The 25,677-nt window shown below is 43.0% G+C and overlaps 2 protein-coding genes across 4 annotated transcripts; one reads left to right on the top strand and one right to left on the bottom strand.

Moving 5' to 3' along the window:
• Positions 1–252: 252 nt before the first annotated feature.
• On the bottom strand, positions 253–7,508 carry C2H6orf62 (chromosome 2 C6orf62 homolog). Its single transcript, XM_051610912.1, has 5 exons — positions 5,596–7,508; positions 3,739–3,915; positions 3,036–3,158; positions 2,080–2,214; positions 253–1,530 (listed from the first exon to the last, which is right to left on the bottom strand). Exons 1-5 carry the CDS (start codon positions 5,722–5,724, stop codon positions 1,405–1,407), a joined length of 690 nt encoding a protein of 229 aa, XP_051466872.1. The 5' UTR covers positions 5,725–7,508; the 3' UTR covers positions 253–1,404.
• Positions 7,509–17,372: 9,864 nt separating this feature from the next.
• GMNN (geminin DNA replication inhibitor) lies at positions 17,373–24,165 on the top strand. 3 transcript variants are annotated; one of them, XM_051610109.1, is made up of 7 exons: positions 17,373–17,415; positions 18,563–18,626; positions 20,430–20,528; positions 20,896–21,034; positions 21,770–21,852; positions 21,931–22,041; positions 23,689–24,165. In XM_051610109.1, exons 2-7 carry the CDS (start codon positions 18,570–18,572, stop codon positions 23,872–23,874), a joined length of 675 nt encoding a protein of 224 aa, XP_051466069.1. In that variant the 5' UTR covers positions 17,373–17,415; positions 18,563–18,569; the 3' UTR covers positions 23,875–24,165. The 3 variants fall into 3 exon arrangements, with proteins under 3 accessions (XP_051466069.1, XP_051466068.1, XP_051466067.1); XM_051610108.1 differs by having other exon boundaries at positions 17,398–17,415; positions 18,231–18,626; XM_051610107.1 differs by lacking the exon at positions 17,373–17,415 and adding an exon at positions 17,810–18,451.
• Positions 24,166–25,677: the final 1,512 nt, after the last annotated feature.

The following is a 25,677-nucleotide window of genomic DNA, read 5'->3' as shown; positions in this document are numbered from 1 at the left end:
CTGTAGGACCTAATGACCAGAAAACTAAAAATACCCCTGTAGCAATCCGATAGTATGCTAGTAATCTGATTATTTCTGACAGCTAACTTTCAAAACAAACGTACTACCCACATATGTAACAAAACTTTTGTCACTAATCTTTTGTTAAAAGCATTTTACAGTCTGTGCATTTTCTGTGTTTTCAGTGGGTGACACCGTCAACATCTGAAAATACCAAAATTCAATTCATAGGACCTCCATAAATACAGCCAGTCATTTGTCAGCTAATTTATTTAAGTTCCAATTTTTTCCAATTCCAAACAAAAGCTAAATACAAGTTTTAAACAGGTAAGCACTAGTTTTATCCAAAGGGAGCAGGTTTATGCAGTTTTACTCCAGTAAAGTACTTAACCCTTAAGCAGAGCCTTGTCATCAAAACTTTACAGTAGTCTTCCTTTTATCATTGCACAATCTTAAATGTTGTCAGAACCAACTTTTGACACTGCAAACACTATTTTACATTGTTTTATAATGTCTATTCCAAACGAAAAAACCTCAATGGGTTTTCCATAAGAAATGTTTTAGAAGCCAGTATTTCCTGCACAGTTCACCTGCAAGTTTAAAAGTCTCAACTCTCAAGAAAAAAAATAATCCTCTACCAACATTGTTTCTGCAGCTATTATTTTCCTTTATTTTTAGCTGCTTAAGCTACTTCAGACTCCAGGTCTGCCTCATCTGTATAAATGTATCCAACTCAAAAGAATACTTTCACACAGTAATACAGCAACTTGGGGAAAGAGATCTAAGACAAAAGTGCCAGTAAACAAACATGGCCCAGCAAAATAAAAGAGGCAAAAAATGCCTACACATTAAATGAGATGCTTTTTTTTTTTGAAGAAAGATTTCTTTCCCACATTTACTTCCTATTGTAATAGCCACTTTTCTGTTCATTAAAATGAATGATAGTGCTCTTTGATACAATCTCTTAACAGCAAAGCTGTAAGGCTTTTATACCTGTTACATTCACTTCTCACCCTTCAAATACTGATGGTTAACATTAATAGATGTTAGAGGGCATGACCAGCACAAATGGGAACACCACCACAAATGATCACCTTGTGCTTTCAGATACATTTGTTTCAGTGTACAGTCCCTTCATTTCTCATTTTAGTAAGATGCTGATGCAGTGCAGAAACGTGCAGAGCATCCTCTCTTTCACAAGGTCCATGCAGAAAACATCTAAAAAAATTGTAAAGTTCTGAGAAACAAATGATTAAAAAAAAATCCAGGATGATCAAGTTTCACAATGTATAGTGTTCTGAACATGAGTCCATTTTCTTCTGAATTCTGAAAGAATGAAGTGGTGAGGAAAGTGAAAATCCACTGCTGCTTTCTGTGATCTTCCCTGTTTTGCTGGCCAGTACCTTACTCTGGCATGTAAGGACAGAGGTGATCCTCTATGGTACCAACCGTCCAGTGAGTGAGCTGCTCCTGTGGCAGGTACAGGCAGATGCTGCATAACTTGAAGATTGTAGCTTTGTTTTTTGGAGTCTAGAGGGAAAAAATAAAATGACAAACAAAAAACCACACAAAAATCCCAAAGAAAAAACTATTAAAAGTGAAAGTTAACTCAAGGCTAATAGGCAGACCTCCAGGAGACCAGGCTCATTCATTTGGTTTGCTGCTGGTGTGGAGGAACAACGCAGACATTTAAAAACCACTATATTTTGTCCATATCACAGCCTGAACTCAAAATTAGTCTGCAGCCTCAAATAACTAAAATATTTTCACTATTATGTTCATTCTTCACTTGAATGACTTTTGTAGTATCATCCAAATTACACCAATGTGTTTTTTCCAAAACACTGTTAAGTCTATTTTAGAATTTAATACAAAACATTAATTCTGTGTACACACATGCATGCACATGTGAATCCTATTCATAGTTTAAGTTTTCTCTTAAACTGCTGAAATGTAAGCATGAACGAATAGCAAATTTTTCTACTTGAGTACTTTGCAATAAAATCACTCATTCCTGAGAAGAAAAAGCTTTTTACAAGTCAAACACACTTGTGAAAATGAGCAATAAAATAAGCTTACCTGCAAGTGCTGTCTGTCAATGAAGAGAAACACTGACTGGTTAGGGTTGTTGACAACAATTCCAGTCTTGTCCTTTCGGCTCAGAACATGCAGAAACTGTTTTTCATAGTCACCATGATGAAATTCAAACTTGGCCTACATTGTGTGAAGAAGGGAAATAAACTATTAAGCTAAAGCTCACACTTAACCAATTAATTTCCTCAATGTGAAGCTTTACAATCACTTTGTTTCTTTTCTTATCTATGAAAAGCAGAAGTTGGGAATCACAGCAACATACTTGAGTGTGCACAATTTTTAAAGAACTCCCCAGTTTCATTCTGCCAACACAAACATTAGTCATTGCAATCATGTACTAACAATTCAAAGGTACAACTAACTGCATATATAAAATGAGATTTAGCTTGTTCTGTCAGAACATCCCTACACATCAACAATATAGCACATTTCTTCTAGTAACTAATTACTGCAGAACCAGCACAGAAAATACGTATTATGTTCAGATTTTTTTTGAACATTAACAGCTAAAGCTGGCTACCAAAAAAAGTCTAGACATCTGAAATGTATTTCAATGTAAAATTTCTCAGTTACATGCAGAAATTGCATCCATCTCAGACCCTCTTCCATCTAACAAAATACAGCAACTTGAGATACTCACAGCAACTTTACAACACCATCAAGTTTAGACAAAGATTCAATTGTACTAAGAGCCACATCTACAAATACTAACATATGTATCTATAAATACATGTAATTTACAAAGGGTCCTTCAGATGCTTAAATTTTTAAGGGCTAATATAACAGGGCATAAAGATAGGAAGGAGAATTTGGCATTCTAAAGACTGAATGCTTTATAAATCAAAACAGCCCAGCACACTAACATCCACAGAAGTCACACATTTTATTAAGAGAGAACTTATCTTCCCCTCCAGCTATAAATTAGTTAAATAAACAAATACCTGAACAGGCCTAAAGGGTTCCTCAGATCCCTTCCATCGGGAAAACAGGAGACAGACTATCTTCTCAATATCATTACGAGGCCAAAGAATGAAGTCCATCTCCTGGGTACAGCCGATCACATCCTGTAAGTAGTAAAGTTCTGTACTTATGTTCCTTCCATTAGCCAAAGATACAGATAAGCAACTTATCTACACAGGCACATAATTAAAAGGTGGTACTTACTACCATGTTTGTGTAATTTTCCATTTGTATTACTCTAAGCACAACTAAAGACTAAAGCCTTGCCTTCTACTGAGTTTTAGTATCACTACCCAGTTAATATAAATTCCAGCTTTAAGAAAACATTAGAAAAGGCTGTCTGCCCTCCAATATTTATAAAGCAAAAGAACTTTGTTGTACAGCAAGAGCTGTTGAAAGAATCAACATATGCCTACTAAACAACAAGGCAAGAAGATAAAATTCCCAAGGCGTATTTGAATGAGACAGATGAAAGCTAAAGCTTAAGCACTAAATATTTAAACAATTTCAGAATACATATGCCGCTACCCTTCAAACTAGGCCCCATAAACACATGCCCTCAGAATCTTCCTGCAGCAGAACAGCTGAGAAACTAAGAACACCAACATTAGCCTCAACACTTGGAAAAAGCACAAGTGTTGAAAAAACAAACTAAAATCCAGCAAGTATAAAGAAGAACTTTACCCTGCGCATTGACTGGTAGCGGGGTGCATGAAGCTGTACTACATCCTTCTGCAGAAGCTCTAAAGAACTTTCCAAAGAATAGCTGGAATCCCGTACACCTTTCAGGATATTTTCTTCGTAATTATTGGTCATGACTGGTATCACTTCAGACACTTCAAAAAGCGCTGACTTTTTCTTCTAAAAAAAAAAAAGCACAGGACATTCAGATTACCATCCTTTCTAAGGAATTATAGATTAACAGTCGATATCAGAATTTGTGATTTTCTGTTAGCATTCATGTATAAAGTACACATCATTTAAGTCAGAATCTTGACACAATCCACGCTAAAATTAAGTTAAATAAATCCACATTAAAATCAATTAAATAAACAGAATCAGTCCAACAACTTTTTTTACAAAAAGTTGAACACATTTTTGCAGTCCCAAAGACGCTGATTTAAACGCCAACCTCGCATTCATTGAAGCTGTACCTAAACATTAAGAGAACTGCCCTTTCATCATGTAGAATATATGGTTTTGGGCTGCCCAAGAATCCTCTGAAAGCTCCTCTTGCAAATCAGGTCACACATTTTGTTCTGTTCTTAGCAGTTCTTTAAAGCCAGCCTTTTATGAAAAGGTCTTCCAATGCCACACTTCGTAACTGTGGGCTAAAAAGATCCAATCTTAAATTACCTACAAGTCAACCTTCTCAAAGAAAGACTATATTAAATTGCTAAATAACTTTGATACTCACTACAAATATTTCAGTATCTCTCAAGCAAGGTCAAAACACTATGGGGAATTTGGAAGAACAGTGACACGACAGACAAAGCGTATTTTATCAAATAATGCTTCACAGCCCCAAGTCAGAACACACACAAGTTTGCTGATCAAGCTAGGCTGAGCTAAACTCCTACTCAGAACTAACTGGTACTGGATGGGCATCTTCAGTTCACTGTGATTTAAGTAAATTTTATAGGATGTTAAAGAGGTATTTGCAACAGATTTCTACAGAGCAATCAAAAAGTATGAATGCTCCAACTGAAACCATTAGGGTGTTAAACTTACTAACACACCCATATCCATCTCTGTACTAGACCAAAAACTATACATTTCAGAGGACTGAACAATTTCAGTGCTCACATAGGAGCGTATCTCCTACATTGTGTATACTATGTGTTTCTATTTTTTCATCCTCATCATTGGTTCAGCACATTCATGTGCTTATATATAAAGCACCTACTTTTCTTCTCCTTCTGTAGACAGAAACTGTCCTACAATTTTGGGTCTCTAGTTAACTTTAGAAATACCACTTCCCAGACTGGCACAGATGCACAGCATTCAACAGTTGCAAAGGAGACACCCAAGCAAATGAAGACTTCCCTGCTTCCTTGTAAAATGGTAGCAGCAGTTTCACAGAGGCCTTTGTGCTCGGGCCACGGCAAATATCGCCTTTTGCAACTCCTCCCTTCAACTTCCAGGTTCTCCCCTCTGCTTTAAACAGATAAACGCTGTGACTTTAGCAATCACTCCAAGCCAGGTCTCCCTTTCCAACTCAACTGTTGATAGCCAACAACTGGCCATTTCAGACACAAATTGAGCTTTACGAATTACAGTAGTAACAGCAAAAATCATCTACCCAATACAGAAGCTACCAAGCCATTTAATAAGGCACTAGCACCATCTGAGTCACAAAACTACGAACATATGAAAAGACAAAATTACAAAGTAAATATTTTAGCAATTAGCAATTTTTTAAAAGCTTAAAAGTCAATGAAGTCTCTTATGATGCAATCGGGCAGCAAAGTTCTGCACGGTGTAGTTAACACACATTACAACAGAAAACAAAGTAAAAAACAAACATTAAAACCCAGTTACCTTGTCTTTGAAGACAAAGGCAATGTACATCTTGAAGTCAAACTGGTCAGCTAAAGATTCTTTTTTCTTTCTAAGCTGAGCACGAAGTCTGTTCAGAGCTTGTTTCTTCCGGGAGTTTGGGTCCCCCATTTTGTAATAGAGGTGGTACTAAAGCCTTTGGAAACTGTCGCTAAACTATGGGCACCTTTTCATAAGACTCAAGTACAACAGAAACAAGTCGCTTTATTCCTGCCAATACGACTGAACAGATAAAACGCGAATGTAACCCAAAACCACACCTCAGGCAGTGTTTTAAGAGAATGTCGTATCAGAGGGGCCAAGAATCAAAGTAAGTAGCTGCCCAGCCATGGCTGGAAAAGACCTTTTACAATAAACCAAGGAAAAAAAAAAAAAAAAAAAGAATTTTGAAGAAAAAAATTTGAGCAGTTTAGTCGCAGGAATAAGTGGGCAAGAATGAAAAAACAAAACAAAAACACCAAACAAAAAAACCCCAACAAATCTTATCACAATTTATGTGTACAACAAAAAGCAACTGGCAAAAGCCCAATCCATGGGGGGGGGGGGGAGGGGTATTTTTGCTCTGCTTACAAAAAAAAAGCTGAAATCACAAATTGCATTTTACCCCAGCCAAATTCATGACTCTACTGATTATTAATCTCAGCTTTCCACTATTGCTATGTTGCCCGTCTTTTTTCTCTTCAAAATAATTACACTTGGTGGAGAGCAGAGAAAATGGTGCAAAGGAGTGCACGTCCTGGGAGATAGATTTCTCTGCCAACAACAAAATCAACCACAGACAACACAGTGCTGGTCTGAAGGGGAGCAAAGAGAAAAAACAGCAGAGTCATTTCTATCTTCATCCTGCTCATCATCAGGCACATCATTGCTCTGAGGCTACTGCTGCCAAAGAGAAGACGGATCATGATGGCCATAGACGAAGGACAGACAGGGGTTCAAGGGACCGTATTAACTCGCCTAGAGACTAAAACCCAAACCAGCGCCCCAACCCCGGGCTCCTTTCGAGTCGGAGAGCCCTACATCTCCCAACACCTCACACGCTCCCTGGGCCGCTGATCCCCCAGGAATCCTTCTCTCTCTGCCGCTGCTGTGCTGCACAGCGAGCCCGGTTAGCCGAGGCTGCGCATGGCCAATGCTTTTCGCTTTTCCTCGGGCCTCTCTCTGCCCGCGCCGGCAGAGGCTGCAGCGGGCGGGCAGCCTGTGCCCAGCGCAGCGGGACACCCGCACTCGCACGGCCTCTCCCCTCTCACTTCATGGTCACGACTTGGGAAACATGGAGAGCTTTGCTCCTGCTTCTCTCGCAAAACAGGTTTTCGGTGTCAAAAATTTTGCGAGTTTGGGGTGTTTTGGTTTTTTTTTTAATTTGCAAGCCTAGGCTGCAGTTTTAAACCTCTAGAACACCCTCCCCCCCAAAAAAGCAAATCCCCAGTTATCAGGTTATTTTTTTCCTCTCTCCAGACATTTTCCCGCCTAGGTGGTTTTTATCAGTCGGGGTTAAAAGTTTTTTAGATTAGCAAATTTGTCGGACCTGGTTAAGAAGAGGGGGAAAACTATTTCCCCCCCCCTCCCTTCCTCTTTTGACAAAAAGAAAAAAAAAAAAATAAACGAACGGGAAACAAACAAAAAAGAAGCAAACAAAAGAAGAGGAACCCCTCCCAGAACTTCCCCCAAACCGAAGCAAGAGTCGGAGAGACTCAGACGAGAGCCCGAGGCCGTGGCGCGCTCGCTACCCGCAGCCGGCGGGCGCAGGAGGAGCAGTGGAGGCGGCGGCGCTGCTAGCAGCACGGAGAGGAGCCATGTCAAGAGAAAGCCACGAAGCCACCGAGCCCCCCCATCCCTGCCGCAGTGGACACGCTGGCCGGGCCGCCCACTCTGCCGCTGCTCAGCCCCAACCTGGTCCCCATAGTCTAGCTCAGCGCCCCGGTGCCGGGGAGCGGGGAAATGGTGGCGGAGAGAGGAAGAGGAAAAGAAGGAAGAGGCGACGGCGGTAGCAGCGAAGGAAGGAGGAGGAGGCGGCGGCGGCGAGTCCCTGCGCTAGCGGCTCCTACGGAGGACGGCGGGCGTGGAGATCCCGGAGCCGCGTCGGAGGGCGGGGACGGCCAGGAGAAGGATGAAAAGGCTGAGGAGAGCCTCTCTCTCCACCCGGGACGCCCTGGAAGGAGACGGCAGGAGCGAGCGGGAGCGCCCCAGTCTGTGCCCGGGCAGGGGAGCGAGCGCCAACGGCTGCTGCTGCTGCGCGCTCCGCAACGGCCCCTCAAAATGGCAGCGCCTGAGTCACGCAGGCGCCGCCCGGCCCGCGCCGCGCACGCGCGCTCCCGGCGCGTACCAAGGGCTCGGGTCCCGGCGGGGGGAGAGCATCCTCTTGTGCCCCAGGGAGGAAGGCTGGGAAAGCAGGAAAAGCCGTAATCTCGCTAGACACAGCTTTGCTTTGTCGTTGTGTTTGCCAAACAAAGAGCAGAACAGCGGCAGAGCATTCCAGAGCCGCCGCCGCGTCCAGAACCCAGGTCTCAGTGCCCTGCTCCTTTCCGCCCCCCGCGCTGTCACGCCCCGTCTCCCCGCCCTCGGGCCCCACGCGACGCCGCGCCTGGCCGGGCTGGCGGGGCCAGGACCCGGATGGAGGTGCTGGGCGCGCCGGCCCGAGGGGGGGGCAGGAGGGGCGGGGCGGGACGGGGCGGCCAAGGGGGGGCCGGGAGCTGCTCCCCATTGCCCCCACATCCCCCCACGCCAGCTGCTACCTGCCCGCGGCAGTTCCCTGCCCGTCCCCGCCCCCTCCTCCCTGAGAAACGTCTCCTTCCCAAAGCCCGCCCTTCCGTCCCCTGCCGGGGGTCCCGCCGCGGGTGAAGGGAGCGCTTCACACTTGCTCCATCCTGAAGCGTGGTGATGGATGTTACTGCTGTGTGCGGATGTGAAGCCGTGTCATAGCGCGGCTCGCTCGGTTTCCTGCGTTGGGGTTTGGCTTCCGCCCAGCACACGTATGTGAAGTAAACTGTACATAAATAATAATAAAAAAATACCCCCCAAAAAAATGGAAATCCTGCGACCGACTGCGAGATGACAGGGTAGCGTTCTCCAATCCTGATCCTGCAACAGAAGCCAGAGCGCAGGCTGCGTGTAGCCGTGTCTGTTCCTCCCTTCCCAAGGAGGCTGGCTAATTAATTAATTGCTATTCCAGAGGCACGAGCCTAATCGTTGCAGAAAAGCAAGCGTTTGTCTATCTATATTCCAAGGAAAGGATGATGCCTGCCTCCTTTCCCCTTCCCCGCAGAGGAAGCAAGTTGGCTTTCAGCTGGGTGCGTCATAGTGGGCGGCCGAGGGGGGTAGGAGGAATCGCCATCTTCCCCCTCAGGCCCAGGCAACCCATGGCCGCAACCCTCAGGTGTGCCAGGGAAAGCCTTGACATCCAAAATGGCCCAGGCTGGGTGCACCCAGCGCTGCAGGTCTGGGCTGCGCTACATCCCCGTGCACGGAGGGGATGGGGAGTTACCTCTCCCACCCTTCCCCTGGACGCTGCAACTCGCCAGAACAGCAAGGATACTAAGAAGATGACAAAGGGAAGGCAAGCGCCCATCTCACGGGATTGCATTTCGAAGGCCACACAGCATGGCAATGGCACTCTACAACAAACTCCAGTAGATTTCCATCTTTTTTTTTTTTTTTCCCCCCCTGATCTCTGCTCCTACAGGTTTCCCTGTTTTCCTGCTGAGCTTCATATTAGTTATTCCCTCATAGCACACTTTTCCATTACACACTTTCCCTTGGGCACCATGTCTGCTTTCCTCCTGCCTGTCTCATGGTAGGCAGCTGCCGTGCTGCAGCCCTTGCACCTCACTGCCGTCACCCAGTGCCAGGCCCTCCAACACAACCACTCTCATCTTGCCTTCCTTGTCACGGGCATCGCATGGAATACTTGTTTGTACTGGAACAGAGCCGAAGAATAATTTTTACCCACTTGCAGACTGCTTTTTACTCCTAATGGCGACGCCTGTTGAAAATAACCTTGCATGTGGAGGTAAAAACCAAGGCATCTCAACAGGAGTATCACATTAGCTCCGCACGGCTGGGACTATTTCAAAATGCCAACATCTTTGAAGTATAGTACCAGTCAAGCCTTAAGGAGAGCTGTGTTCGGACACCCGCTTTTTCAGTCAAAGCGGGTTTGTTTGCCGTGCCGCCCTGCACGGCGTTTTGTGCTGCAGTCTGAAATTCCCCCTCGCACCCGCTGCTATTTTAAGCCGTGAGTCACTCAGGCTTGGCCCGTGACCCGCTTTGTGCCGGCACAGCCCAGGCGAAGGCGGCCCGGCACAGCAGCGCGGCGTGACGCAGGGATTGCCCCAGCACACAAGGCCCTCCCAGGGAGCTGGCACCTTGCCTGCCTGCAGAGGAGAAAGGAAGGAGATTTCTTCCAGGCTACGTACTCCATCTGCCCTCTCCAGCACGGGGAGGGAGGGATACAGCCACAGCCGCTGCCGTTTGTCGCAAGGGATCAGGCAGCTGCCCAGCCCCAGGCTGAGGAATGCATCCAAAAAAATGTTGTCAAATATAGTGCTGGCACCAGAACCGTTTTTCTTCTGGAGGACTTTCTAGAAGAGCTATGAGGAGAGGAATATGTATACTTAGAGGAAGTGTATCTATATACTTAGAGGAAACAGGAGATCGGGTACATGCTAAGCAGCCACCAGCTGTCTTCTGCAAACTCAGGCTGCTCAAATCCTTTCACAACATTTCAGCAGGGGAGGGGGAACTGAAACCCCTTCAGGTTCCTGTGTGTATAGACTGCTGCTCCTCCTTATACAGGCAGCTACCTCCCTTACCAAACTCAGAGAAGATCTTTTCCTTTCTGCTCATTGGTTTGTAAGGTTATCCTGACATTTACACAAATGAGCAGATGAACCAAACTATGTTTATTAAACATAGATATACAGAAATATCTGCACTGTTAAAGTAATGAGTAATAGCTGAGTCTTGTCCTACTTGTATGCAATTGTGTTTCTTTTCCTCCACATTGCACAGTGATGAAGCTCATACAGTAGAAAAATATATACATCAGCATCTTGGTTAAAATATGTATTAAGTAGCATCTCTAACTGAGTGAAGGGGGAGTTAAGAGTTAGCAAAATAAATATTTCTGTGCTACCGACTGAAAATTCTCTTGACCACATAATTGTATACTATTTTTAGGCTTCCTACTGGTTATGCAATGTGGTATCATTTATGAGAGAGGCTTGTATGCCTCAAAGTTTGGTGTGTGTTTTACAGTTGTATTGCTTAGTCTAATGACAGACTGCCTGTCTTCAAACCTAGTTTAAATTGGTATTAACTTTATCATTAAGGAGAGAGAAAAGTGGGTGGTATATGAAACAAACCTGACAAGTAGCTTGTGTCAGTATATGTAAAAATATATCATAGTTCTTTTTGTTATCCCATTAGCCCAGCAAAAACAGTGTTTCTTGTGCATGTTACATCCAAGCTGAGCAAAAGTCAGTAGAGTGGGTGAGTTTCTGCTTCATTAACATAACACAAATAATCTGGTGTCCTTTTGTCTTTCTCCCACTCAAAGTGAGGAGGACTTAGTTACCATGTAGCTCTAGTCCTGTTATCTCTGGGGAATCAAATGCATGCACATCCCCAGGGACTTTGGTCTTTGCAGTGAGGGGAGGGGGGTGACACTCTTCAGCTGTTGTCTGACAGAAATACAGAATCAGGCAGCCTGGGCAATAGCCCATGTGAAGTCACACAAAAACATTCCTTGGGAGATAAAGTGTTCAAGTGATTAGGTTTTGAGAAGCACTACAAGTTTAATGTCTGGTTGCTTGTGTATTCTTTTCCTTTTCTGCTCTGAAAAACTTGTATTTTCTATTCCCCATCATGTTGTTTCCTTGCTGTTTTCAGTAAAACTAAGCACTGTAGAGTTGTGGGTTTTTTTCACATTTCAGTTGCATAAGTTGTGGGGGTTTTTTCTGAAAATTAAAAAATATTGATAACTTTATAGAAACAACTTGTTGGGTTATTTCCCTAAAATTTATTATTTCACAGTCCAACTCCTGTGTTCATAATTAAACGTTTACTCCTAAGATTGTGGGAAAGACTGTACTCTAATGCCTCTGTCTGTAATTTCCATCTTAATAATTAGTTACTTAAAACTTCAAAATTTCTAGTTAGTAGTTGCTTTTTTAACAGATTGTAGCAAACTGATATATATATATATATGGTATAGACATAGTTATGAACAGATGAGATGGATTCTGTTATCTTTCTGCTTTTACTTTCCATGCATACTGTACTGGCTGTATGTGTTCACTTGATTCTGTCTCACTTTCTGCTTGCTTGTCCAGTTTGTGCTTTCCTGACACATTTAGGAGTACTGAGTATGTGCACTTCTCATGTCAAAAGTAACTAGAGGTTCTCAGTGCCTTTGCTGAGATGACAGCTTCCTCAAACACTATCAATTGCCTCTGAGTATGGTAGTTATGATTTTTTTTAACAGCTTGGCTTTTGTTTTATATAACAAATGCACCTGCTGTCTCTAAAACTTTGCATTTATTTTGAAAATGTCTGAAATACACAAGAAAAACAAGGATCCCTGGCTGCCATTTGTACATATATCTGCAACTCAAAGCGTTGTGCTATCTGAGAGACTACTGACCCTCTGTTACCCCCGTGTCATCTTTAACTGCTGTTCTCTGTTAATGATGTGCAAATGCATTTGTCTTTATCAGCCTAGTTTGCTCTAATCAAAACCAAAGACAGTCATGTTCCATTGTAGGTTTTGTGTTTGCTCAGAGGTGCTTGCAAGAATAAGAGTAAAATTTTGAAAGAACTTATTTTATTTATTCAGTCAGTAAATAATATTCTAAATACGTGTATTCAGCAGAATTGGAAGTAGCTTTAGATTAATAATTCTTAGCCTTTATAGAGAATGTTTCATTTTTAAATCTTAAAGAACTACACAAATTATGTTTCTTTCAAGATAAATCCATAGCTGAGAAAGTTAGAACCTAACAGTGTATTAAGGGATGTCTAAGCAACTCACACAGTATTTAACTAGAGAAAAATTCAAAAAGTGAGATGTAAATTTTTCTTTTAACCTTTACTCTCTGAATAACTAAGGCTTACTATTCACAGGATGATCATTTATTCTAATACACGAAATTGCAGACGCTTTAGAAAGATTTAATTAATAGCACTGGCCATCATAGAAAACCAACTTTCATTATGAATTATACCTGGATTGTGTTGTGTATATAATCCTTTCTTTGGACAGACTTTCATTAGCATGCAGGCTTTCGTGCTGATCAACCTAGGGAAAAGAAGACAGATAATTAACTTCTTGTCAGGAACACAGGGAGCAGTCTCCTATAGGACGTAATACCCCAGAAACAAGAGGCCGAGGGAGGAGAAGCACTAGGCAACGTGATGCCACGCTGCCACCTAGTGTCACCCGAAGGATTGCGGGGAGCCGTCTTACCCCTTGCACAAATGGTCTTGTTCCTGGACAGAAAGCCAAAGGAACAGCAGCAAGGGACCCCGAGAGCCACAGTTCCTGTTTATTGACTCAGAGACCCCAAAGCCACCCTCCGGGCTTCCTTTCCGGGACCCTTTTGCAAGGCGTGCACCCAGAGCAGAGCTGAGATGAGACATTCTCAGGCACCGAGGTACAACACTGCGGTGAGCCCTCTCTCTCCACAGTAGTTCTCTGCATCTAAACCAGTTACAGGAGTTCCTTACACTAAACACTAATAAACGGGAAAGCATTTATGATGTTTATATAATCATGACATTTTAAAAATCTGAAATAACAATGTACCTTCCATGCATTTACTATGGCAGGTAGAAATGAAGAGTCCTTTAGGCACCACAGAGCCAGATCATTCTCTGTGGAATACAATAAAGGCCTTGGCAAAAGGCATGATGTCCCTGTCAAGAAGAAATATAATGTTGTCAGCACTTAAGACAGACAGCCGTGTCCAAAATCCCTCTGTATAATGCTTAGGAATTTTCCATACCCAGGAGTCTAAGCAAGGCTGGACCCCAGAGTCACTGGAGATGGGCCTTCCCACCCATGTTCCCAGGAACCTGAAGTCCTCAAAAGAAGCCTTTTACTGTTGTCATTTGCTGTAAATACTGATAAGATTTATCAATAGTATTGGAGTATAAAAGCATTGAAAAGGGCACATTCTCTACTACCATGAATAATCTAACAAGTTGGCTTCGCTCTGTGGGAAAGCTCAATGTGTTTGCTTAGGCTCACTTGAAGTGCAAATAGTCAGAAGTATTCATGACAGAGAGGTTGGTTTTTTTTTATGAAACAAACAAGCTGAAATGCATTACATTGCACTCAATCTAAAGAAATATATTCTACTAGTATTGGGTTGACAGATTTTTCCATGTAAAAATGCCATAACCCCTATTTAAATTTACCCTTCAGCAACAAAACTGGGAATTATTAAAATAGAGTAACCTGAAACCTTTTAATGAGATTTTTATATAATTATACTGGTTTCCCACAGTTAAGATTCCGAATAAGCTTCTGATAGTAAGCTCTCAGTGTTCTTTCTGATACGATGAAGGGATTCTTTACAAACCTTTCAAACTGAAGAAACTGAACTGAAGGAAAACTCTGAGACACAGTGTAACATGTCCTCATAACAGGACATGTTCTTCAGCCAGATAAATTGAAGGAGAGGCACCTTTGTAAGGAACCTCCAGATCCTATGCCTTCAGCAAGGAACAAATTAAAAGGGAAAACAAACAGAACTGCCACATCAGAACCATCTCCCATTACCTGGGGCCATTTCCAATTATCAACATTTCCAAAAGCAGTTCTTCCACTTCTGAACTGTAAATCTACCTGAAAACTTTTTATAAATTAAAACTGAATTTTGAAAAGGTGATTTTTGAGGAAGTATCTCTTGAAAATGTTAGTATTAAAAAAAAAAAAATCACAGCCATAAAAGACACATACGACCTTTTATCTGTATAAATTATGTATGCAAATAATTTAAATGTTTCAAGGTGTTTTATACTGCATATTTATATTGCTGTATAACAGTACATAAACCATTAAAATAGGAATATGCTGATATTGTGTTTATGTACACATTACCTGAATCCAGATCTTTCTGAAAGGGATTTAATACTGCTAAGATTAATGCATATGTTTGATCAGAGTTTAGCATATCTCTTAGTGTTATAGAATATGGAAATTTCATTTTTTCCTCTAGAATCAACAAGAATTAAATTAACTTAAAAGCATTTTGACTACTGTAACAGAGGAATAGTGATTTATATAGACATTTCTGCTTGTGCTATTTTTATTTTCTTGATAGAAGATAAAGCTTACTGAGGTGACAGCTTGCTGATGACACTATATTGCTCTAGATAATAAGAAATGAGATGACTGAAAAACTGTGGAAGGGCATTATGGAATTGAGTAACTGGCAAATACAGCAAACAGTGAAATTCAATGTAGATAAATGTAGAAAAACACACATAGGAAAAAAAAATAATTTCACATATTAATAACAGACTTTGAACTAACCATCATTCCAGAGTAAGATCAGAGTTATGACAGACATTTCCACAACAATGTCAACCCGACATTTGGCAGTGGCTAAAAAGGCAAATCAAAAAGGCATTCAGTTCACAGAAGAATAGAGATGGAACAGCTTTCATTTAAGGGATGGCTAAGTAGACCTGGCAGAGAGAACTGGAGGGGAATCTGTGTAACAGTGGCCTAGATGTTGATCAATTGTGTGTTGTCTCTTCCACTACACAGAGGGGGGACATCCAATGAAGCCATAGGAACTGGGTTCAAAATTTAAAAAGAAAGCAGGAGGTTCCTCAGACAATGGCTATTTGAGCTCAAGAACTACTTGCCAAAGGATGTTACGGACAATGGAAGTTTAAATGGGTCAATGGGAGACTGAACAAGTTTATGCAAGAGAGATCAGCTTTATTTCCTTATCCTTGTTTAAAGATTTCCTAATTAATCCTTTTTAATGTTCTGCCTTCTTCTCTTTCATCTGACCATGACACTCCCCTTAAGACATTGTCATTATGTGCCATACAGTTTATTTCCAAACAGAAGACTGATGGAGGGGCATGCTGAATAAATAATTATTTCTGTAATTACCCTAATTTCTAATAGCTCTGTCATACTGCCTGGAAAAAGTGCTGACAGCTGTAGCAGGCTAGCTCTGAGACCTTGATGGCAAGGAATGTGTCCGTAACTCTATAAATATTTACTCACAATCCAGCAGAAGATACTATTACCACAAATAAAAGATAAACATACAAATATTTGCAAGAACATAATTGTAAAGTGGCCTCTAACAAACTTAACAGCATGCCTTATGGATAATTAATGGCAAGTTGTAGTCTGTATCATACGTCAAATGATTGCTGTAAATCAGCCGCTGTGGCTTAACCATGTGTTTTCTGCTCATTTTGCAGATTGTACCGTATTGAGATAGGAGTGATGACAATACAGCGGACACATGATTTATCTGGGTACAAGGTCTCTTTAAAATGCAACAAACAATGGGAGTAGGAGAGCAGTCAAGAGAGACTTCATGTCTAGTTTCAGGCTACAGGGAGATTTGTAATAGGGAACTAATAAACTACCAGCCCAAGGCTGCAATAGCCACGATGAGCACCGGGCAGTCAATGCTTGTGTGTTAGATTTCCGACAGCCTCAGCGCGGGCGACTCCAGCTTGGGGGCAGATTGCACCAGACGTGCCTGTGCCTGCCTCGGGGTACAGGCAGGGACAGCATGTGCAGTTCACAGCTTCATAGAATCATTTTGGTTGGAAAAGGCCTTTAAGATCCTCAAGCCCAACCATTAACCCGGCACTGCCAAGTCCATCACCAACTCATGTCCCTCAGCACCACCTCTACACGTCTTTTAAAAAACGTCCAAGGATGGTGGCTCTACCACCTGCCTGGGCAGCCCGTTCTAATGCTTGACAACCCTTTTGGTGAGTAATTTTTTCCTCATATCCCATCTAAACCTCCCCTGGCGCAGCCTGAGCCCATTTACTCTTGTTCCATTGCTTGTCACTTGGGAGAAGAGACCGACGCCCAGCTGGCTTCAACCTCCTTTCCTAGCTGCGGTGTCTCACACCCCAGCGCTGCCCTCTGGAGCTTTCCTCTCACCTTTCTCAGAACGGAAACCTCTCCCAGGACCCTCCGCCCTACGTCCTGTGGGTGCCGGTCCCCTCGGCTGCCCCCTCAGCCCCCCTGAGCTCCCCCCTCAGCCCCCCCCTTAGACCCCCGGAGCTCCCCCTTTAGCCCCGCTCAGCGCCCCCCTCAGCCCCCCCAGCTCCCCCTTTAGCCTCCCTTCAGCCCCCCCTAGCTCCCCCTTTAGCCCCCCTCAGCTCCCCCCTCAGCTCCCCCTTTAGCCACCCCCTCAGCCCCCCTGAGCTCCCCCCTTACCCCCCCTCAGCTCCCCCTTTAGCCCCCCTCAGCTCCCCCCTCAGATCCCCCTTTAGCCCCCCTGAGCTACCCCCTTAGCCCCCCTGAGCTCCCCCCTCAGCCCCCCTGAGCTCCCCCTTTAGCCCCCCTCAGCCCCCCCTTTAGCCCCCCTGAGCTCCCCCTTTAGCTCCCCCCCCCCCGCTCAGCACTCCCACCCCGCCCCGCCCCGAGTCCTCCCGCTCGCGGCGGGACGGCGGGAGGGCGGCCCCGCCATTGGCGGGGAGAGCGGCCGGGGGGGGTGTCACGTGACACACACCCCCCTCCCGCCCGCGCCTTATAAGCCGCCCTCGTGGCGGGGGCGCGTGGCCGGGCGATCGGTGCGGCGGTCGGTGAGCGGGGCGGGCTGGAGCGGGGCGGGCTGGAGCGGGGCGGGCGGGAGCGGGGCGGCGGGAGGGAGGGAGAGGGAGGGCTCCGTCTCGTTTGAGCCGCTGCGGGCGAGGGCAGCCGCAGGCTTTGGTGCTCGCAGGCTCCCACGGCCGCGTTCGGGTCTTGGCGGGCTGCTGCCCGGCTTCCCCATTGGCCGCGGCGGCGGGCGAGGAGGGGCGCAGCCGCTGGGCTGGCGGGAGCGGGAGGGGACCCCTCCCCCGCCATCTTGGGGGTGCGTGTGTGAAACCCCCCCCCCCTTCCCACCCCGGGCCGTTCCTGTGGAGGGGCTTCACGGGGTTGGGGTCCCCGTGGCGCCGGGGGGGCGGCGCGGCGCGGCTGGGCGGAAGCCTGTGCGGGCTCCGGCGGGGGGTGAAGTGAGGAGGCTTGGTGTGTCGGGGTGAAGAGAGCTTGACTGGTAAAGAAGGAGCCAGGTAAGGGAAGGGGAACGAGGAATGATCTCACTGTTTGCCACGGGCAGGCTGGTGTTCGGCCATCCCCGGGAAGGGAGGGCTGCCTCACCCCTGACGGTGACTTGGGAAGACAAATGCCAGCACTGCGGGCGTCCCCCCCGCTTCCTTCGTTCTCCCCCAGCTTTGCTGAGCATGATGTCGTACGGAGCGGGATATAACCTTTGGTCAGCTGTCCCGGCTGTGCCGTCTCCCAGCTTCTTGTGCCCCCCCAGCCTCCCCTCTGGTGGGATGGTGTGGGAAGCAGAAGAGGCCTTGGCTCTGGGGGAGAGCTGTAACTAAAACATCTCTGTATTATCAACTGTTTTCAGCACAAATCCAAACCCCAGCCCTGTACCAGCTACTGTAAAGAGAATTAACTCCATCCCAGCCAAAGCCAGCAGATAGCCTCAGGGGATATCCCCTCAGGGCTTTATTTCTGGCACCCTTGCACCTCCTGTCTCAAGGAGGAACCCCAAGAGGAGCATTGGGGCCTCCTGAAGAGCCTGCTGATCAGATGATTCATAACTGAATTCTTAACGTGGTCATAAAAGTTAGTAAACTGAAATTGTAATACCGTGTAACTAGTATTACACAGTAAAACAAATCACTAGCCCTGAACTTCAGTTGCAACCAAATGACTAACTTTTTACTTTTTTTACAGTGGTCCTATGAATTCCAAAATGAAACAAAAAACGGATGCAGACAGATCGTCAGGATCTTTGCAGGTGGTATAAGCTTTGAAGTTTTGAAGCTAGAATATAGGAGCAAATAAGGGACAGAAAAGAGAAACTGAAATTTATTAAGAGTATCTCAAACACTGAATTTGTTTTGTTGAGAGGTTTGTGTTGAGTTCTCTGGGAAAGAGTTCCTCTCTCTCACACAAGATCTGTTCTACTGTGCTTCCACCTGGTTAATGTCCTGTTGGCTTGAGTAACCTCCTGGCAGGCAGAGTGGCTTGGGAACACTGTGTTCTGCTTGGGCATATGTACTTAGGACTACTCTTTTCTTTTTTTTCCCCCTTATTGCTCAGCAAGTCCTTTTTAGTTTGACACTGAGCTTGCTGTCTTTCCTTGTGATTTTTCTTTTTAGGTGCTGGCTACCTGCCTTAGTTCAGCTACTGAATCAGTCTGACAGCTTAAGAGTTTGTAGAGTAGGTTGTGTAGTCTGCCCTTTGTAGTGATGAACTTACTAAGAATTAAATCTGTCTTGACTTGAGCATGTTTAACTGAATGACTTGTTAAGGCAGTTCTATTTCTAAAGCCACTCTCATGAACTGTAGTTGCCTCAGCTTTGGTGAAAGTGCTTAAAGGATTTAGGCTTTTAAGAGATGACTGATTAAAAGTTAAGAAAGTTTATACCTATTCTAATCCTCTTAAAAGACTCTTGTTAAATCTTTTAATGTAGGCCCTAATCAGAATTGTACAAATATCATATTAAATTGAGGCTAATACACCTCTGTCATGTGGGATAAAGTGGTTGCAGTAAGAATTTCTGGTATTAATGAAAATTGCCTATTGATAAGCCTAGCTTACACATGTGGTCATCCTGTCCTATAATAGCTCTAGGATGTAAATTCCTCAGGGTGGCTTTTTGCACTTTCTGATACTTAGATGTAATGGGTTAACTCAAGTATTAGTCAATAATTTCTTGGCAGAGTGTACTTAACTCTAACCTTCAATAGCAGCAAGCAGTGTCTGACACACGGCGTGATTCTTGTTCCCACAGCAGTTAGTGTTTGTCCTTCAGTTCAACAGGAGGGTAATTGGTGGCAGGAACTACCGTGGGAAACGCGAACTCTTGTCATATGAAGTAGAGTGTGAATCAGTAACTTTCTCACGCTGGTGTGGCATTATATTCTGGCTATTCTTGCTTGGTTGTCTGCCATTGTTTGCTGTCCCATGGTGGCAGTGTGGCCAACCGAATCAGAAAGCTTTAATGCAGGAAATGGGTATTTATGTGTGACAGGGAAGGTGATAAACACGTGAAACAATAGCCTGTCTGAAGCAGGGAAGCTTTAGGTCCATTTTAATGGTAATTGAGGAACACATTTAAATGAAAACCACTTGAAGGGTGCGTTCACAGGTAACAAAAATGGGTGCTGCCTAAAGTGATATGACTTTACCAAGTAAACTTGCAATTCCAGTCACTTTTGTCTCCTCTGGAGTTTAATACTGCTGTTGCCAAACAACTTTGGGGCTTTGGCTGAAGTGTACTGGGTCACTGTGCTACAATTGGCCTTGAAATCTAGTCAGAATATTTCTGCGCTAAGACTTATTAAATCCCTTTATGAAGAGTAAGGGTTTTCTAAGAGACAGGGGCTGAGCATAGCTTTACGTGATGAAGGTCCAACTCTGATAGAATTCACTAGATTCCCTTATTTGCACAAGCCTTAACATAGATTAAAGTATCATAATTTTGTCTTGACAAGATGAATCATTGATTACTTTAAAGGAAGCATGACAAATTCCTGAGCTTCTGTTTATGTAGAGAAATGTGACAATGGTCTGAAGCCATATTTGTCTTTTTAGAAGTACCTCACAGATACCACATGCAGTGCTGCCCCAAGACGGACTCTTAAAATGATTCAGCCTTCAGCAACAGGTTGCCTGGTTGGCAGACGAAATGAGGTATGAATGAAAAGATAACCTTTAGATGTGTAATTACTTTTAATCATAGTGAAATGCTTTGGAGCTTTTAACTGAAAGCCAGTATATTTTTTTTTGGAAACTCATACTTCCCTAACAAGTGTGCCAACTTCAGCTTAATATTATTTTAGTTATAAACGATATTAAAACCTAGCTATTTGAGTACTTCAAGAAAATGTTTAAGACTTGTATTCAACCTGTGGGTATCAAGGATCATGTCTGTAAGCTAGAACTATAGTGTGAAGAAGTCTTATTTGCAGTCATTGGTAAGCAGGTGTTACAAGCTTGTATTGGAAAAAAAAGAAACAACTGAAACATTGCTCTGAAGTTAAACCTGTGTTGTATGCAGAAGAAATCTTCAGTCAAAAGGAAACTCTGGAATAACAAGTTCACCTCAAAGGCTTGTAAAGCTGAGGTGTCTGTGGACAAGGAGCAAGAAAATGATAATATGAAAGATGTAATTCAAGCAGTAGATCTCATGATGAAAGGTATGTGGTAATTCCTGATACACTTTCTTGCATTTGAAATTCCAAGCTCCCATTGGAATATAACTTGAAACATGGTTCCTTTGTCAGTTAGATAAGGGTTTAGGGTTTGTTATAATGTCTATCAGGAATTAGTGATACTTACCCTCTGTAATGCAGTGAATGCAGTAAATGCAGTATAGTTATCTTAATGTTTCAGGATGATTCTCAGGTACTACTTGCTGTATCCTCAGTGTTAAGAAGTACTATAGTTTATTACTTTGGTTTAGCTACAGGCTTTCAAGTGACTAGTAATGAAGTTGAAATTAAAGTCTGTTTTGGCATAGTATGCTGCTGTGCATGCAGCTTCTCAGAACCGGTTTGAAAGCATCTGAAGTTGAGTGAGAGACTGATGAAGCCCAGTGTGTGGATAGTGATTTGAAAATAAGACTTCTGTCTTCCACGAAACATGGACTGAGGATTGCAAATGTGACCATCTTGAAAAGCCTGCTCTGCTGCCAGGTTTGAGGCAGCTTCTTGAAGACCCTGCCTGTATAGCCATTAATACAGTGTAGGATCCATTTTCTGTCAAATTATGTCACTAGTTGTAAATTTATAACTGATCTCTGGGAAAATAATACATAGATTGAGTTCTTATTATCACACTTTATAGAACATTTGTATACAAGTTAAAGATATTTAAATTATGATCTCAAGAATTCAGTCTTTGCACAGACTTACAGTAGCTTCTTACTTCAGGAAGCCCTTCACCTCAGTATTGGAAAGAAGTGGCTGAAGAAAGGAGGAAGGCTCTCTATGAAGTGCTTCAAGAAAATGAAAAGGTAGCTAGTGAAAGCTCATTAACTTCCTTACTGCTGATTATTTTTTTCCTCTTTTAACATTTTGTTATTTGAACTCAGCTACACAAAGAAATTGAACAGAAAGATGGTGAAATTGCCCGTCTAAAAGAAGAAAATGAAGAACTAATGGCCCTTGCTGAACATGTGCATTATATGACCAGCATGATTGAGGTACTTGAATTTTCAGTTAATGGTGTAGAATGAAAAATTGAGAAAGCAGCACAAATATTTTAATGAAATCATTACTTCTGTCTGTTCATCCAACTCATAAAGGTTGGACCATATGATACTTGAGGTCCCTTCCAACCTGGCATTATGTGATCCTCTTCATTCTTAAATTGCTGTCTAGCCTGTTCTGTGGGATTGCTCTAGTCCAGAGGCACAGAACCTCTTCTAGGGGATGATTTTTTCCAGTTCAGAATCCAAAGGAATAATGAGAAAGTACTTAAGATGGGTGTTTTCTGAAGGGAAGATTCAACCTATTGTCTTAGCAGAACAGGCTTTGCATGTTAGAGATGGTGACAGGGGAAGGAAAGGTTCATTTTCACTTTTATGAGATGACTTAAATACAAATGCTTAATGGGTTGTATGGGGCTGCAGACTGAATAAAGTGCTTGTACTGACTGTGTCTTTTAAACAGCAGGAGCACTCAGAGGAGCAGTGGGAGGAAAAAGGGAGCATCTATGCTCTTTAAAGTCAGTCTCACTGAGGACTTGCCAAATTCATGGCCCAAAAAGGCCTAGTGCACTTAATCTGTAGGAATTAATACACTTGTAAATTTCTAAACAGCTAATAATAATTCCTTTGGGACAGGTAGTTGTTCTGGTGATTCTATGACTCCTCCACCAGGGGTAGGTTGTCTGTAACAGCCTCTGAAGGTGTGATAAATTTATAGCCATGGAACCTTGATCATAAATTTTATCAGGAAGTTTTTGTAGGGATTGATCTCTCAGCCAGGATAGGAAGCTGGGTGTCTGGCAAATATTTCGATTTCTCTGATTAGACTGGGAAGGTAGAAACAAAATGGAAGATAATTGCAAGCGACTTGATTAATCAGGAAGTGAACTTGATCAAATTAATTTTCAGTTAGTGCAGTTATTTAGATCAGTCTTTAAAATCTCCACTAACTAGCTGTGCTTGCATTTTTCTGTATTCATGAGGTACTGCTTGTTAGTGATAAACCCACAGGCAGAAATTAAGGACTTAAAAGTAATTTTGGAAACCCCTCTGCAGTTCCTCAACAGTTAAGTGAACGTAGTTGTAAGTCGTTCAATTCTGAGGCATTAATGAGCTTTACATGATATATCAGACAACCAGAAGCTTCAAAGCAGCCTCTTGTGGTCCTGTTTTTCTTTTATAAATCAGGCTAGGTGAGGAACTTCTTGTTTGATCATCAGGTGCTAGAAACTGCTGGGTCTTCTAGTTCACCTGGATTTAATGTACCTTCATTATTTCTGAATTACAATTATGAACTTAACCTGTTGTATATTATTTTTTCTAAAACTAAATCTATAAGTAATACTTAACTTGGGGAGCTGCTTCACATATTTAATGTTGCCAAAGATAAAACCTGTCCTACTGAAGAACCTGAGGAAGGCTGAACAGTCAACAAAGCAGATGTGGTCTGTGAGTTAGAGGTAGCAATTTGAGTTGAACACAAGTGTTGCTAAGGGTTTTGTGATGGAGGAATGTTTTAATTATATCAATGATCTGTAAGTGAAGATAATTAGTTTTCTTAATTCAATATGCACAGTCTTATTTCACCGGCTATTAAGGAGAAGTTGTATTAAGTTCACACCATCTTCTGTTTCTTTCTAGAGGCTAACTGGGCAAGCACCTGACAATCTAGCTCTAGAGGAATCTGAACTAGAAAATGAAGAGTTTAACTGTGGAGACAATGCAGACAGCACTTCTGAAGAAGGGCCATCACAAGAATCACGTGGCTTAAGGGAGAGTACGTCAGATCTTGCTTCAAAGGAAGAAAATAATTTGCAACTGGAATGACAACCTTAAATAGCCTTATGTATGTGGGTTTTAATTGCAGGCTTCCTCTTGAAAGGATATACTAAAACTTCTCGGGTATAGAAACTCTTGTGGAAGCATTACAGGTGTTGGTTTTAAACTGGAATTATGAAGCAGTGGGAGTATCTGGATACTGCATAGAAAACGTACTACAGGCTGCACATAGTCGCTTGTATACGATGCAAATACTGTGTATTTCAAACTGTTGTGTAAATATCCTCTCAGTTGGTCTGACATGATACATGAAAATTAATAAATCTTTGCCTTACCGAAGCAGTCTCTTATTTGAGTGGGGAATGGCTAGTTCTAGGCTTGTAAGTCAGTTGTGACTACTGTAGATGGAAGCTTTAAAGTTTTTTTAGAGTGTACCTGGGCAGTTTTTAACTCCTTAGAGTTGCAGAATTTTGGAGAACAGAGTGGCTTTTGGTTGATAGGGAAAGCAAAATAAAACTTGTGGTGTTGCAGAGGCTTCAGAAAGTCAAAAATGGGTAATAAGACTCAAGATGTAAAGTTCAGTTAGATTTGTGCTTTTCAGGGGTTTCAAAATTGCCTCTTGTCTCAAGGCAGCCTTGTCTGAGATGCATAGGTAAGAGCCTAAGTAAGCAGGAAGTATTAGACAGTCTCTTATAAATACATTAATTGCTTATAAAGAAAAGGTGGGATGTTCTTGCTCCTAATAGCAACTGTACTGAAAATTAGATGGAGACAAAGCAGCCTACACTTGTGAGGTATTCTGAAAGAAAACTCCCATGTGTTTCAAAGTACTGCTCTGGTATTTACTGATATGTGAGGCACCTTTTTACCAAAATAGTAATGTTTTGAAGGGTTTACAGGAATAAAAAAAGCCACCACTTTTAAAACTATGTTGTCTGTATGGGGGAAAAAGTGGTTGCAGTTGAAAGCACTGAGGTAGAGAGTTAAGTTGCATATAGGTTTTCCAGCCCCGAGTGAACTCAGCAATTGTTCTGCCAAGTAACAAGGTGTCCCAAGGGTAGGCATTAAAAGTTGATGGCCATTGTGGTATCTTGTGAAGAGCTTAAAGTTGAGCAGAGATAGAAGGCAGAGATAATCAGGGATTCTACTTTATGGTTTTCTTGGGCCTTGCCAAAATTACTTCTTCGGGGTATGTGTGAACACATCTGTGGAGCTATCGGGTTAGCACCTCTAGATTCCTTCTGTATCTTACCTCCCTGGGTGTCAGTAAGTTAATAGATGTTTCACAGCTGATTTCAGCTGTGACATTCAGGGAACATCGGAACCATTGTAGGAAGTAATACTCCTGGCTTCCATTTCATTTTCTATCTGGTACTCACAAGGTGAGTCATCCCTTTCCTGGGAACTGTGTAAACAAAAGATTACACCCTCCAGTTTGTTCTCTAGAGAGTGTTTAGACATAATCCTTTCCTTCACAGCGCAGAAATAGTGACAAAGGTTTGTTGTTTTAACTTGTACTGATGCTGTATTTAATAGATAATACTGTCAGGGGACTCAAGCATTTCCTATCTCAGCTTTGAAGCAATATTCATGTGCAAGTAGATCTTCAATAATAGTAAGTAAGGAAACAAAAAAATGATTCGTTGTAATAGTCTTAATGCAGTGCAATGTGAAGTTATAGTAGAGTCATTTTTCAAAAGGTGGCTTTATTTCTAAACATCAGGAGTATTTTGAACTCTACAGTGCAGAGACTGTAGAAGGGAAGAAAGCACCTGCATAATTAGCTTCCCAAGCAGACCAGTCTGAGACCACCTTCTCTGTGAAAGGCTGTAATACAGGTGGTGTTGTTAG

Source organism: Apus apus, chromosome 2 (assembly GCF_020740795.1).
Source record: "Apus apus isolate bApuApu2 chromosome 2, bApuApu2.pri.cur, whole genome shotgun sequence".
NCBI lineage: Eukaryota > Metazoa > Chordata > Aves > Apodiformes > Apodidae > Apus > Apus apus.
This window is presented reverse-complemented; position numbering and strand designations above follow the sequence as displayed.

Bases quoted from the DNA above. Each gene is read 5' to 3' on its own strand.
- GMNN (XM_051610109.1), top strand. From the start codon at position 18,570: ATGAATTCCAAAATGAAACAAAAAACGGATGCAGACAGATCGTCAGGA. The intron at 21,035-21,769 runs GTATGTGGTAAT...TTCTTACTTCAG, and splicing joins AGTAGATCTCATGATGAAAG to GAAGCCCTTCACCTCAGTAT. The intron at 21,853-21,930 runs GTAGCTAGTGAA...ATTTGAACTCAG, and splicing joins TGCTTCAAGAAAATGAAAAG to CTACACAAAGAAATTGAACA.
- C2H6orf62 (XM_051610912.1), bottom strand. From the start codon at position 5,724: ATGGGGGACCCAAACTCCCGGAAGAAACAAGCTCTGAACAGACTTCGT. The intron at 3,916-5,595 runs GTAACTGGGTTT...TTTTTTTTTTAG, and splicing joins CCTTTGTCTTCAAAGACAAG to AAGAAAAAGTCAGCGCTTTT. The intron at 2,215-3,035 runs GTATTTGTTTAT...CACACAATGTAG, and splicing joins AACCCTTTAGGCCTGTTCAG to GCCAAGTTTGAATTTCATCA.